The sequence below is a fragment of the Megalopta genalis genome, chromosome 1 (assembly GCF_051020955.1).
Source record: "Megalopta genalis isolate 19385.01 chromosome 1, iyMegGena1_principal, whole genome shotgun sequence".
Classification (NCBI taxonomy): Eukaryota; Metazoa; Arthropoda; class Insecta; order Hymenoptera; family Halictidae; genus Megalopta; species Megalopta genalis.
The window spans coordinates 46,156,432-46,172,515 of NC_135013.1; the positions used below are offsets into that span (position 1 = coordinate 46,156,432).

The following is a 16,084-nucleotide window of genomic DNA, read 5'->3' on the forward strand; positions in this document are numbered from 1 at the left end:
TAAAAAGTGTCCTGCAACACATTTGCTAGAAATAGTGTTGAATGAAAACTTTAAAAGGTTATGTCAAGGATATTTATTATTATATTATTATTATGGTTATTAACCAATTAGCTGTTTTCGTCGAATACTCATCGTGAGTAAAAATCTGCAGATTAAATTGTAATTTTAGAGAAAATTAAAATATGTTCGTAAATTTTCAGATGTTTTGAATATTATACGAGGCCAAGATGAAACAAAACGAAGAAATAAAGAATATACAAATAATTATTTTGAAAAAACTGTAAATAGTGTGTCTGGGTTAGGCAGTACAGAGTGTCCCAAAATTATTGTATAAGCGGGAGAAGAAGGGTTCTTGAGGTCATTTGAAGTAACTATTTCCTTAGCAAAAATGCAATTCGGAGGCCGCCGCGTCAGACAGCCAGCACGACGCGGCATTGCCCGTAAGGACGGGGCGCTGGCCGCGATCGCGCTCTCGATTGGAGGACCCAGCTGGCGCGAGGCGACCGATCCAATGAGCGGAACTGGGCTTCGACCGCTCGTTGGCTCGGCCGCTTTGCGCCAACTGATCTCGTCCCTCATTGGTCCATGTTTTTCGTGAATAACTCGTAGACAAAACCTCGTAGAACATTTTCGCTAAGGAAAAAGTTTCTTCAAATGGCCTCAGGAACCTCTCATTTCTCGCGTGTGCAATAATGTCGTCGCTTACGTTTTGTGACACATTTTATCTGCACACTTTTCAATGTGGTCGCAACAGCCAACTGGTTAAATGAAAATCTTGAAAGGTAACACGAAGACCGATAAATCAGTTAATCGTGTTGTTCGTTCCAGTATGCGAATACTTCGTGCATACGGAGTGCCAGGATTTTGCCGTGGCGGACTGCAAAGAAAACGCCACGTACTTACCTGGGAAAGACTTGGCGCAGGTAAAACACACTCATCACTGGCGAGAAGGCAATCTTCCCAGCAGTTCGAAATGTGCTGTCTGCAAGAAAAATTGTTTCTCTGCCGAATGCCTTTCCGGGTTCCGTTGCGAGTGGTGCGGCATGACGGTAATATTTCTCTTCATCATCGTCGTCATCATCATCATCATCCTTTATCATTATCATCGTCATGAAAAGATATCATTTTATCGACAAAACTTTTCACTTGGATCTAATAAATGTTTAAACAAATTTTCAGCTTTAACCCTCGGACTGTGATCGCAAGGTCCTTTTTGACAGAAAATGTTTAAATCGTCAACTAATTACACAATTTTAGTTATTTAAACAATTTTCGATCAATCACGAGATGTGAAAGAAACGTTAAAAATACTACATGATTGGAAGATTTCGATTTTCGGTTACAAATAATTGAACGAAAAATTTGTTCGTTTTCAATAGCCGTTAATTTTGACGAAAATTCTATTTTGGTCGCTTATAATAATGTATAATAATTTTATAATAATTATAATAATTTTATGATAATTATAATAATTTTATAATAATTATAATAATTTTATAATAATTTATATCACTTATTTGTAACGGTTATCGACTGCTCGAAATACTTATCAACAAGAGAAATCCAGTATCCACATCGCAGCAGTGTTTTCGTTGCTCGGAAAAAAAACGAGACAATAAGAAGAAATTCAAGAAACTTGATTAGTGTTGCGGAATTGAAATAATTGCCACCGAATATGTATATCCTTTTTCCCGCGATACTGAACTTTATTAACATAAAATCAACTTTCTTAAATTGGCGATGAATTTCTAAAAAGTCAAAGTAGAAGGTGTGCCTCGTACAATACATATTCTCGCACGTTATGTTCATATGATATTTTTCATTTGTTTTTGGTTTTACAGACCCACCTACGTATCAGCGTGCATTTATAAAACACTCTGTATAATCTATGACCGAAATACAATTCCTCTCATTATGCGCAACTGAAATAGAGTTTCCGTTTCCGATAATCGAAATTCATTTTGTCATGGATAAGAGTCAGAAACAGAAATGAAAACAAAATTTATTTACATTTATTTTCATTCTTACCATTTTCAATAAATTGGAAATAATCGAACAGCATTGTTAAATTTACCCACCGCATATGTACTGTTTCGTGCTCAAGCCGCTCACTTTTTTAATAAATGCATAAAATCGCCGGTATAGTTACAAGCAACCGAAATAGCGTTTCGCAGTGATAATAATTTTATTCGCAGTTAATGATTAAAACCGCCATCGGTAATGATTATGGACAAGAATATTTCCGATCATATATAACTATTATTTATGATTGAATACGTTTGAATCAGAATAATAATCGTTACGTAACAATTTTTCTCATATTGATTATAATAATTATGGATCATGATTAAATGATTAAATAATGATAAAATGATTAGATAACCGTGATAGTCAGAGCCTCTGCGTCGCGTCGCGTTCGGAGTTATGATGCACAGACGTTATGCGTCTGCTATTATCTCCCTACTCCCCTCCTATTCGAAGTCTGGCTTTTAAAAAGTTATGGTATTTCCGGGAAATAAGAGGTTCCTTGGGATGATTTGAAGTAACTTTTTCCTTAGCGAAAACGCAATCCGCGGCTTGGTTTGCGAGTTATTAACGAAAAACAGTGACCAATGAGAGACGAGCTCAGTTGGCGCGAAGCGGCCGAACCAACGAGCGGTCAAAGCCCAGTTCTGCCGCCTCGCGTCAGCTGGACTCTCCAATCGTAGAGCGAACGCGGCCGGCGCTCCGCCCTTGCGGCCAATGCCGCGACGCGCTGGCCGTCTGACGCAGCGGCAGAGATCGCGAGGGCGGGGCGCCGCCTGCCCAGCTCGCGTCTCATTGGTCACTGTTTTTCGTTAATGACTCGTAAACGAAGTCTCGTAGAACATTTTCATTAAGGAAAAATTTAATTCAAATCGCCTCAGGAACCTCTCATTTCTCTCTTGGACAATAATTTTGGGACACCCTGTATTTTTAGCCCTTCGAAAATCGCTAATCCGTTCTTCTATCGCAACGGCTCTCGTTTCAGTTACACTCTTACTGTTGCAAAAATATCCCGCAAGAATGCACCTTTGGGAACTTGAAGCAAATCTACCTACCGCCGCATGCAGTCAGTATTCCGCGCACGGAGATTCCCATGGAGACGATCATCGGAGTGCAAGTACGACGAAACGAAGTCCTGGCGCGTGAGTATTCCTGCCGTAAGTGTCTATTCTGCAAATAAACCTCCGAAATATCGATTAGAGAATACGTGACACGTGGCCGAGTCTATCTGTCTATAACTATCTATCCGAAGTAGTGGAATGAAGTTACGCGGAGTGTAACGTGTACTGTACATACATATACTGTAAATAAAAATGGGTGGGTCACCTGGAGTCCACACGTCCACGTTCACCGACACAGAATCACGAGGAAAGTATTTATTCCGTCGATACGATACAACTCAGGCGGCTCACTCTTCGTGCAGGGTGTCCAATAAAATACGAGAACATAACTGTAACCGAGAGCGTTGGCCGCTAAGTACTAAGCGCAGTAAAGTCTCCTTAATTCACGCTCAGATTGTACACGAAAATGGACAATTTGGGAAGCGGAGATACGATTATTCGAAAGCCTCGCGACTCGTTTTTATAGTTACCGATTGTCAACGACTATTATTATTTAACTCCTTCAACACCGTGCTATATTTTCTATATTTTACTATTTTCCTCGAAACGCATAATTTATATGTTATTTAACGTCTTTGTTTACGAGTTATTAAGGAAAAAGTATGACCAATGAGTGATCGCGTACGGCTAACGCACCGCCCTGCCCTGTGTCAGACGGCCCGCGCGACGCGGTATTGGTCGCAATGACCGTGCGCCGGTCGCACTCGCATTCTGATTGGTCCGTATTTTTCGTTAATAACTCGTAAACAAAGGCTCGTAGAACATTTTCGCTAAGGAAAAAGCCTCTTCAAATGACCTCAGGAATTTCTAATTTAACATAGGAAGTAGCATAATTTTAGGATACCCTGTATATCAAGCATAAAATCGTACGACATTCAGGGGAAAAATGGAGGAGACATAATTATATTTTATACTACACTCGAATCTTTAACTCCTTTCGGAAAATTGATGCAAAATTCCTCGTTAGCTGTGTATCAGAAACAGATTATCATCGTTGAAAAATCAATCTGAGAATAAATGTAATAGATATTTAGGCATAATTTCGTATACATAATGGAACAAGTTATACGGTTTGTAGAAAATATCGATCTTTGTCAGAATTTTCGAAATTTGTAAATAAAAAAACCTTATGATATTCAAGTCGCAACATTTGTTTTCAGAACTTTTCAAGGATCGCAGTCTTTAAAAAATCGCATTCTATTGCGTCACATTTCATAAATTAATCCCAGGTACAACGAAGAATTTTGTTCACGAAACTTTTCGCTTTGAGATATTTATAATCAAACGACATGGACGCAAAAGTTCTAAATAACAATGCTTTGTAGAAAATATGAAAAGTATGAAAGTGACCTTGAAAATAATCCGTTATATATTGTGCTCGTATTTTCTGGTATACCCTGTGCACGTACCTTACGGTTTACTGTTGTACATACGGATAAATGTCGGCAGATATCGACAGAAACACTTCTGATATATATTTCCGTGTACTACAAAGAAGAAAAGAGACGAAAAGAAGATCGAATTCATGCTAAATTCGAGCAAGATCATTGTGTTCTGACTCCTAAATACCCAAAATTGTTACTTCCAGGAAATGAGGGGTTCCTAAGGTCATTTGAAGAAACTTTTTCCTTGGCGAAAATGTTCTACGTGGCTTTGTTTACGAGTTATTAATGAAAAACACAATGCCGCGTCGCGCGGGCCGTCTGACGCAGGGCGGAGCGGAACGCCAGTCGTACACGTTCTCTCATTGGTCAGTGTTTTTCCTTAATAACTCGTAAACAAAGTCTCGTAGAACATTTTCGCTAAGGAAAAAGTTACTGCAAATCATCTCAAGAATTCCTCACTTCCCATTTGTACAATAACTTTGGGACACTCTGTATGTTTCCGTGGGGACGGAATTCGGCTTTCGGATGGATGTTCTCGTTAATTTGGTTGTTGCACATCGGTCTTAACTCGACTTTGACTAAATATTAATACAGTAAAGTCTCCCTAATTGACGCTCAGATTGTACACGAAAATGGACAATTCGGGAAGAGGAGATACGATTATTCCAGAGCCTCGTGGCTTGTTGAGGATCAGTAACTATAAAAATGTGTAAATAATCGTATCTCCTCTTCCAAAATTGTCCATTTTTCTGCGCAATCTGAGACGTCAATTACGAAGAATTTACTGTATACAGGGTGTTCGGAAAATCGTGGTACAACCGGCAAGGGGGTGATTCTACATGCAAAAATAAGTCGAGAAAGAGGAATAACATTTTTTTATTTAAGGCTCCGTTTTTGAGAAAAATTAGATTGAAAAAGTAATACTATTGAATAGGAATCAACTGGCGTGTATGTGATATACCAATTCTACTTCTCGTCATATTACAAGCCACGCGAATTTACGCATCTTTAAACTCAGTTTTCTCGAAAACGGAGCCTTAAATAAAAAAATGTTATTCCTCTTTCTCGACTTATTTTTGCATGTAGAATCACCCCCTTGCCGGTTGTACCACGATTTTCCGAACTCCCTGTATATCGCGGAAACGTTTGTAACGTGTGATCGTTCAACATCAACGATATCTGCATATTACGCTCAGATAACAAATAATGGCTCCATTAAATTGTTCCGAATTTGACGGACGGTCGAATCTCAGGCCGAATACATATTGTACCTTGATTTATACCGTTTCTCAAGTTGTTTTATGGACGTCACACCAGCGTTGTCTCTCGATGCACTCTGCTCGAGGAGAAAAAAAGCAACACGATCACGTTAGTAATCACGTTCTGCTGGATGCACAAGGAAAAAGACGCCTATTTAGATCGTATCACGTGACACGTCATGGCAAGATATATGTAGGGTGGCCCAAAAATGTTTTGCAATCCAGAAATGTGGGGTTCCTGAGGACATTTGAAGTAACTTGTTCCTTAGCGAAAATGCAGTCCGCGACTTCGTTTACGAGTTATTGACGAAAAACACGGACCAATCGAAGAGCGAGCGCGGGGCGCCAGCGGATCTCGCCGCTCATTGGTCATTGTTTTTCGTTAATAACTCGTAAACAAAGCCTCGTAGAACATTTTCGCTGAGGAAAAAGTTACTTAAAACCACCTCAGGAACCCTCCATTTTCGGATTACGAGACATTTTCGGGACACTCTGTATATTTTAGATTTAGACAGAGCAATTTCACACGTTCTACATGTTTCTCTTCATCTGTTCAAATAGGACTTTTCCTCCTTCTTCTTCTTCTTCTTCTTCTTCTTTTTCGGAGTTTCCGAGTCGATAGTTTGCGCGCGCGCACTTGAAAAAGAACAAGAAACGAACGTGTTCCGAACAGCCCGAACAGAGAAAAATTTACCACGACCGTGTTGCACCTCGCGATAATGTCGATTACCTTGTATCGCGAAGATATAAATGGGGGAACAGAGCAGAGGGCACAAGATAATTTCCATTATCTATGCCAACGTTGCCGGGAGCACGATCTGAATATTTCGATAATTTTTTAGGCTCGTAATCTTTTGCATGATCTTTGGTATTCTCGTTTCTTTCGTACACATATTGTATAATAATGCCACTCAACTTTGTAATATACAGCGTGCTACAGAAGTAGTAGTACAACCGAGAAGCGGATGATAATTGCACGCGCACTTGTTCGAATTAATGGGAAGTACAATTATTTTTTTGGAGAAATTAATTTGATTTTCAATGTTCGTCTAAGTTCTTTTTCTTACATGTCATCTGTCACGATACATGCATACACGTTCAAATTAATCGGAGATAAAATTAAATTAAATAATAAAATTAATTATAATTAATTTCATAAAATATATATAATTTATCTATATTTATATTATATAATATATATATATATATATATATATATATATATATATATATATATATATTTTATAATATAAGATAAAATTAGTTCAAAAAATTATAATTTCAGGATAAGTATTTTTTTGTGTATTACGTGTTGTAATAAATACTCGCATGTTCGAATTAGTGGGAGGTGTGTATATTTTTTTAGAAAAAAATTTTTTAAAAGACATCGATTAACACTTGAAAACGGACAAAATTATTGTAAAACAAATTTTAAGGCGAATTACACGAGTAGTGATAAATATTATACAACTATTATATGTATATTGTATAATATTTATCACTGCTCGTGTAATATATATAAAGTAATATATATACATAACTATTATATGTATATTATGTTACATGGTATTATAGTGTACTATTTCCAATATATTTTGTTTTTACTTTACATATGTTTTGTATATATTTTCCATATATTTTGCATATGTTTTGCATACAAAATGTACATAAAAATCTGCAGTCTACCAATCATTCTTTTCTGTCGAATTCAATATTTTTCTCTATAAAGCAGAAAACATATTCTTTAGTAATAATTGTAAAAACATAGCGGATTACACACTGCGGATGTTAATCCGTTAAGAATCTGTCAAAATTTGCAAACAAAAAGATATGTAAGACGAGCAACCTTAAAAAATGCAATAATAGTTGCAATTTTTTTTATTATTGAATATAATTATAAATCAAACTGTATTAATTTATGTTCGTTGATTTAATTTGATTCCAATAGCGGTTTTGAATTTTTAAACTATCTTCCGAAAATTTCATTTTTTTTTGTTGAATGCCGTTTTATACCAGCGATTTCCTTTGAAAAAGTCATTCCATTTTTAACACTATTTTCACCGATATTTTTTGTTATAAAATTTACAGAATTAATTTTACAATGACTATGGGAAAAATCGAGAAGTGATAACATAGTAACCATATAGCATAAGTATTTTTTATAAATATTATTAAAAGATGTCCTTTAACCCCTTTGGTAAAGATAGTGTTAAATAGAAAATACTAAAAGGTGTCTGTCGACACCTTCGGTAGAAATAGTGTTACATAAATATTTTTGCAACACTTGAAAATGTACTTTGCAAATTTCGTTTCAAATTTAGTCCAATGTTGTTCAATTATTTAATGGAATCTGTTAACGGTTTAACAGTCGCGTTGAATTTAGCAGGATTTTGATACATACACAAAATAAGTAAATAGCTGCCCAGTTCACATGTCCGTATCCTCCGTTCTTTAAAAAATATTCACTCGCGTAAAAGAGTCCGTAGCCTACTTTTAAATGAACTTAGTACGTATTACTTATTTTTCTGTAATCATTCGATGCATTACACATAAACCGATAGATATAAAAATATAACACGATCGATGGAATAGTAGCGATCGCGTCCTTTCATTGTGCAAGTAGAAACAGCGTACTATGGTCAGACAATGCGGTTACCAATTAACGAAACACGTGCGTGCGATCTTCACGCGTGGCGATCTTCTAATAGGTTAAGTATGGGTATTATTCGTAATGGCAGCTATAAACGCTGATTCGAAAGGCACTTACATTTCAATAATTAATAATAACCTATTCATTTTAGCGTTATTTTTAGATAAAGTAATCATTAATTTGATAAAAAAAATCGACGTACACTGTCTTTATCATCTAGCCTCAGATATTATTTACTAGCATAGTATTTGGCGCATAGTTTTTTCTTGTGTGAATACATTATTGCGGTGCTTTACCGAACTGCGTATCGTAACCTATACAGCGTAGTTCTTGACGAGCCGGCGCGAACACGCTCGATCGCAGTGTACCTATACCTAATTTGCAAAGTGCTCCAGTGAGAATATTTTGATCCTAGAAATTGTAGCTGTGTGTGTATATTTAAAAGAAAATGGGAAAAGTGCGAAGAAAGAAGTCAAAGGAAAAATAACGAAAAATATCAAACGATATAAAGAAAAGGAAAAATGTGAGGTTATGCTACCGTAAGGAAAACGTGGCGTTAGACTTGCAAGAAATTCGTGGAGGAAACTCTATTGCACAAATATATTTCGGAAATATAACATTCCAGAGTAACGCAGTAATCGGAACGTCCATAGTGTTTGACACGTAGTAATCGTAATTTCTTGACATCACGCTTTTTAATGAAATTTGTGCTTTCGGAGATCCAATATTTTGAGATAAGTAAATATTCAAGTTAAAGAATAATAGTTATAGCTCAAGTTATCAATTTATTGGCGTAAAAGGTTATGTTCAAAGTTCACCTTCATTGAGAAACTGCAGTAGTATCCGCACTTACAGTCTGTCCAATGGAGCCAATTTAAAAAAAAAAAAAAAGAAAAACACCTTTCACACTGATAGTCTCTATCTATTCTTGCATGTATAAAATCATCTTCTTCTCGGTTGTACTATTGTATACATAGGTGTCGTTTTCTTTCAGTGCACACGATGTTTGATCTATCGAGTGAAAACTGAAAACTCCCAATTCATGTTTCTCTCGAACTTAACGCTATCACGAATCTTTTTTGTCTTCCACACATCGCCCGAGTATTCTGTCGATAGACATGTATGTATGTATTCTCTCTAAATTCCCTGCAGGCACTTGTCTTTAGCGATCACTGTACCTCCTGTCTTGTAGTTTCTCGCGTTCTCGGCGGTTACGTGCTACCGAAATGATCAATGTTTCTTCTTAAAGAAACGAACACTATACTCCGGTGCTCGGAATGCTTCGGAATGCCACCGCCGCAGCGCGTCGCTCTCCGCGCTGCGGCGGTAAACCGATGGAAGCAACGCTACGGCGGTAGTCGGGAGGCGGAGCCCAATGTTGCATTCCGAAGCATTCCGAGCACTGCTTGGCATTCCGTCGCACCGCGACGCGTTACGAGCGTAGCGTTTCTTTTTATTCTGAGAAATACAATATAAATTGTACGATCTGTAAATTATTCTAATAATTATTATCAATTACAGGAATAAAGGAAAGAATTGTTTTGAATATTCGCAGGGCAAGCTAAAACGTTGAATTTGAATAGCTATATTTAACATTTATATTATTCATTGTACTTTTATAGTTACTATCCATTAGCTTGCTATAGATTATGCTAGTAGATTCCACGCTGTCGAACATATCCCTCTCTCTCTCTCTCTCTCTCTGTGTGTGTGTGTGTGTGTGTGTGTGTGTGTGTGTGTGTGTGTGTGTGTGTGTGTGCAAATTAGTTTATTCAATTAAGGAGATCATATTATGAATCTGTTTCGCATTCGATTGCTCGGAAAACGGTAAAAATTTGATCGAATTATTTGACTAAAGTATAACGATTTAATCAGGTCGCACAAGTAGGAAACTAAATCTGCACAATCTCGAATCACTTCGCACTTCCCAAACGGTCGTTGTGCATATTTCCTCACGTAAATGATGCCCCTTTGAATCGTTCAAAAGCAAAATGGCAATCGAAACGGCTACAATAGTTTGCGTACATTCGTAAAGTTTACTACATAGCTTTGTGGCTGTCGCTGTTATTAATCGCTATCCTTGATGTGCATTTAATAAGCGTATTTACATTTATGGTTATTATATCGATTCGTGTTGCTTTACAGTTACAACTACGCAAAAATAATAAGAAAAAAGAAAAAAAACACCCGTTCTTTGCATCCACGAACATCAATCGCGACCGCTTAAATTGCACCTGCAACGAATCGCGCGATCGAAAATAATTCGGCATCTGTCGTAGCTGAAATGAGCACGAAACACCAATCCGATTGTTTTCTATGTTCTCCGTTGTTTCTCCACGTGTAAGTGACAATTCGTTCTCGGTTTTCTCAGTGTGATCAAATAATTCCAACATGATCTCGTTCACAAACGTCACGGTATTTATTATAAGACGACACAATTAATTAAACGGCCACGCATTCCGAAATAACCGTTTCGATGTGTTTGTTAGTCGAGACACTGTACACGCTTAACACGTGACACACATTTAAACACGTACACACTTTTCTTTAGAGAATAGTTTTCTTCCTTACCTATACTACTACACCGTAAGACCACCGCAGCAACGAAAATCGCTACGCAAGGAGTGGGGGACAGGCGACGTATGCGCGGGAGTCCCGCGCAGCGAAGCGGCGCGTTTACCGTGCGGACGTTACGATTCTGAACTACGATCGGACGGAAGCTCTGCGTCGCGTCGCCATCGTGCGGGATGCCCCGCGCATGCGTCGCCTTGCGAGTGACTGCGCTGCGTAAGACATGTTTCACACGAGGCTGCTTGTACGGCGATGCGCGTACGACAAGCGCCGACCGTACATGCGATACGATGGAAGCGTTCAGACGACATCACAGTGCCGCGATACATTTTCTCGTGTACGCGTATCGTGACGCGCGTATCCTCGTGTGAAATTACACTAAAAGTACAAGTACAACAGACACAATGGAACATGATACTGCAATGAATATTTTATTGCATCAGGTTCGCTGTAAACACGTCAGATCAACGGTCCGGCAGAATCTCCGCCGCGAAACAATTGAATTTGATCGCGAGGAAAACGTTAATTCTTCGGATATAAATAGAACTCGAATTAGAATTCCGAAAATTATAGCATCGAGAACAAGCTGAACTCGAGATAAAAATTAACCTTATCCTTTTGCATAGAAATTAGTATAACTACTGAATATTACTATTCGTATAGATGTATTTCCCTATTTATATTACGATTTTATTAGGTTCATTCGAATCGTTATATTTTTATTGTGCATAGCTTCGATCTCACTCGATTGAAAATAGTTAAATTTGCGATCAAATTGTCACAATAATTTTTCGCCAAAACTAAAATTTTACGCCAAAATCGGAGAGAATTCGTTTTTGTTAATTAAATCCTTCCGAAGTATCAATTTTAATTTGTTATTCGAAAATAAAATAAAAAAACATTTTCTTCCTGTCTAGGCGTGCGAGTTAACTATGCCGATTGCATCGAATAATCCAGAACATATTTGACCGTGCAATTTTTGTCCGTGCTGTATGTACGTATAATAGTTTAGAAACCTGGACGATCATTTGGAAGCGTGAAAATCTTTTTGAAATAATCCGAAGCCCTGCGTTTCTGACAATGTGTTAGCGACAAATAAATGATCGTCCATTACAGACAGCTGACAACAGTTGTTCCGTAGAACATTCTCGGAATCTAACTAATCGTTTTAACCCTTTGCCCTACAACCACGTTTGAGAGACTTGGTCAAAAAATCGGGCCAGAAATGAGAGCGGTGGTGCATCAGTCAGACCCAATATAAACATAACGAGTTAGGCCCGCGTTAGACTAGACTTTTTTGGTTTTCGTCATTTAATTGTTTTGTTAGTAGCTAAAGGAGATGGCGCAGGAACCAGCTTGACGCGTGCTGCGATTTTTGCGATCTTTGATTGTTTACAGCTCGTACGAAGGTGAAATTTTTAACATGCATATAACTTACCGAGATCTACAAAACAATTTTTTTTTAATTTTCGTTGTAGGCTCAGATACAAAATTTTAAAAGCGAGAGTTTTTTTGCTTCATTTTCTCATTCTAAGCAATAGCAACCTCTAAAAAAAGCATTCTAGCTATGGTCTAGCAGACATGGTCGCTCTATCATCTAAAAAAAAATTCAGCTCGTTTAAGTCCAGTTCTAAGAAAGCTATTGCATTTCGAAAAGTGTCCGAATATTAACGAGAGTCACCGTATTTACATTCCATAAGACGCGTGCGATTGGCACAACTTCAGACGTTCCGCGCAACCGTGAAAAGACTTTGCGTGTGACCGACCTTGTTGTTTGTAGTACACGTTGTTGAAACTTAAATCGTAGGGCAAGAGGTTAAGACAATAGGGTTGAGAAACGCGACATCATTCGCTTGTGTTTACGATTGAATCGCGGACAACGACACGTTCTTTGTTAGTTTAGCAAACCGAGAGGGGCATTGTGTAGAGATCAGACTTTTAATGGTAAACCGTAATAAAAAAGCTCGGTATACCGTTTGCTTCTATTTGAAGATAACATCGGAGAGCAATTCGATTTCGCTGAGAGTGAACAAATTGGGGCTGCAGGCCGCCTAGCCGAAGCTTTGAGGCGCCTTTCACTAGTTTTGCCACGTAGCTGCCGTGGAAATTGTCATGCTTCCCCTCCTTATGTTCAAGGTATCTAGAATATTACCATCATCTGATATTCGTCTCTGTGTGAGCATAATCGATGTTGAGATGTTAGCGCGATTCGAACGGTACGAACAGATCTTGCCCGTAGTGACTATTGTACACCTATACTCTGCACATTGTGCTTATTTTCTTCTCGTCTTACTTTGCTCTTCATCCCACTTCCCCCTTTCTATTACTCTGTCTCTATCTCTATCACCCTATTTCTATCTTTATCTCTATCTCTCTCTCTCTATATATATATATCCATATTCTCCTGCATTCTCTTGTTTCGCAGCTGACAATTTTAATGAAACAGACCGAGCTGAAAATTGAAAAACTAGTACTGCAGGGGAAAGTTGCCAATATTGATCGAGAAACCTTCGATTCTTGAAGAAACGTGTTCATTTCGAATAACCTTTTCATGTTCACGCGAAAAATATATCATTGAAGTACATATTTCATCATACATGTATAATCAAATTAATATTTCAATCGGTGTTTCTATTAACGCGAAATTAAATAGAAATTATGTCAAATTAGCTAACGTTACCAATGTTTACGAAATGCTTTTTGAAAATATTCTAATTTATATAAATATAAATATTCTAATATATATTTTTGAAAAACTCTGCAGTTTCTAAAATTCAATTACCGTCCTTATATCGCTCTGAAACCGTTTTGAGAAACTATGTTACAACGCCGTAGTACCCTGGAACGTTTGAGAAAATATATTGCGTGATGAATACACGAGTATAGTCCCCGCGCGGCCAGAAGGCACCTTCGCGGTTACATATTCCCCCTCTTACCAGCTGCCCCACTGCCACAGCTGTCGGTCGCTATTGGTCGACGGCGATCTTCGCCACCACTTTCGACCAGTAGCGACCGATAGCTGTGAGCAGCTAGGGGGGATATAAACGAAAAGGTGCCTTCTTGTCGCGCGAAGACTATAAGATAGAATATGAGATATTTAATTAATATACAAGAAAATATGATTTGTACTACTTTAAAAATATATTGCTCATTATATTAAATATATTGCTTATTAACCAGTTGGTAAGAGTTGCCTCGATCTTACCTGATTTTTTAAAATTCAGTTTAGAAAGCACAGAGACACCGCAATGCTATGATAAAAAGCGGTTGCAACATAAAAAGTACAGATCATAGGAAATTAATTCACGAGGTCGATTCGGATAACTAATGCGAGCATTTGGCAAGTTTCCCCTAATGAAAGTATTAAAAAATTATTAAAATATTGAAAAATCTACTGTTCTATCGAGCCAGGTGGAGAATCAAGGAATAAAATGATTTGCAAAAGCCTGTCAATTTTTCACCAGATTCTTCGAGTTATCGATCAATCCATTTTGCCCAATCTATTTTTGGCCCGCGATCGATTGAACCGTAAAAGAACAAACGTGCAGACGCGTGGAGCTGCTGTTTCGATGCAGCACATAATTCCTCCAGCCCAAATATTTATGACTGTTAGAGTCATAAGAATGTAGCACTGCCTTTTTCGGATCCCAGCTTGAGAACCGTTACTATCTACTGTCCAGCTTTCTTTGTTCGTCTCGCTGATTTCCGCTTTATCGTCAGTTTTGTTCAATTTTCTGTGCCGATTGAAGCTACAACTACTTCATTTTCCTCGTAATACATAATACTATATATTATATATTATATATAATTATATTATAATATTAATAATAATTAATAATATATAATAATTATATATAATTGATATTACATATTATATAGTAAGTATATAATATTGTTGTGTACGACGTGTTGTTCCTAAAGAAGGATTTCCCCCTTGTGAAAATTGTCAGAAAATGTTCTACATACATTATTTTGATATCGAGTACGGACAATCGCTCTTCGAGGAAAGAATATAAAAAGCTTGAGTGCCAATAGCTTCAGCGTGTGCACCGTTTGCGCGAAAGAAAATTTCACTGAAAACTCGCCGTTTAAACAAGAGACTACCGATAACAGAATATTGTTTTTTTTCCGCGAAGGGCTAAATTTGGATATCTATTAATCGAACCAGATGACGGATTCTTTTACCTTTTTCTTTTTTTTATTAGCGATTTTTGCTGTACTCCGAACGAGGAAGCGATTTGCGAGAACAATATATCCACGAACGTTTTCAATTGCATGGAATCGAATTTTCTTTGTGCATGCACACCGAATCGTCCGAACATGTTTCCAAAATTTTGAGAATGCTTCGGAAATCCTGACATGTTTCTAGTCAAAAATCATAGTATATTTGTCTTAACACTTCACCGACCGGCAGCGGTTTGAACGTCCTCTACACGCCTCGCCGGTCATTCGGCCGTAAACATTTCACCGACACCGGCTTTATTTCGGCTTGGACTTTCGGGCACGGACACTTGTACGCGCAGTTTCTTTCGCTTGTACAAATGTTAAATAAAATTTTGTTTTATTATTATTTTATATATTATTCGCTTTCTGTTATTACAGGGTAATTAAATCTAATAACATTTTCATGTCTACATGACATTGGCATTGAACAATATTTATTTAACCTATTCTGTATATATTATATTCGTCGCGAAAGGTATGCAATATTTGGTTATATGGGAGCTTATAGTAGTTCAATCTAGCACTTTTACCTCAACAATTGATAAATTATTGGTTACCACGACAACCGAAGCGCAGCCTAGTGGTCGGAGTAAAAAGCCGATTTATAGGCAACCGGACGGTAAACGTCGGACAGAAAAAGCCGATTAACGCGCTATCGGTCGGTAAAGTGTTAATATGTTCCATTGTTACTAATTTCACAATACCTTTGCACCTTTGTTTCATATTCGTCGATACTCCAGAAGAATACGATTTCGATACTTTTGTTACCGATAGGATCTCTTGCGGGTCGAAAACTAATTTCGACCATCGCGGGAAAATTTTCATCCGAAGATAGGAAACAAGCGGCTC

The 16,084-nt window shown here is 37.6% G+C and overlaps 1 protein-coding gene and 1 long non-coding RNA gene across 13 annotated transcripts in view; both read left to right on the forward strand.

Moving 5' to 3' along the window:
* The window catches only part of LOC117219905 (diacylglycerol kinase theta), a 76,682-nt gene that overhangs the window by 25,850 nt on the left and 34,748 nt on the right, over nucleotides 1-16,084 (forward strand). For 7 of the 12 annotated variants that reach the window (XM_076528434.1, XM_076528433.1, XM_076528447.1 and 4 more), the window contains exons 4-6: nucleotides 829-1,049; nucleotides 3,011-3,182; nucleotides 13,004-13,147. In XM_076528434.1, the coding sequence (XP_076384549.1) occupies nucleotides 829-1,049; nucleotides 3,011-3,182; nucleotides 13,004-13,147 (537 nt within the window). The remainder of the gene's footprint in view (nucleotides 1-828; nucleotides 1,050-3,010; nucleotides 3,183-13,003; nucleotides 13,148-16,084) is intronic. The other 5 variants (XM_076528440.1, XM_076528445.1, XM_033469455.2 and 2 more) reach the window with 3 other exon arrangements.
* Nucleotides 6,995-11,927, forward strand: LOC143263730 (uncharacterized). The gene is made up of 2 exons (XR_013037082.1): nucleotides 6,995-8,963; nucleotides 9,066-11,927. It is a non-coding gene; the product is annotated as an uncharacterized LOC143263730 (long non-coding RNA).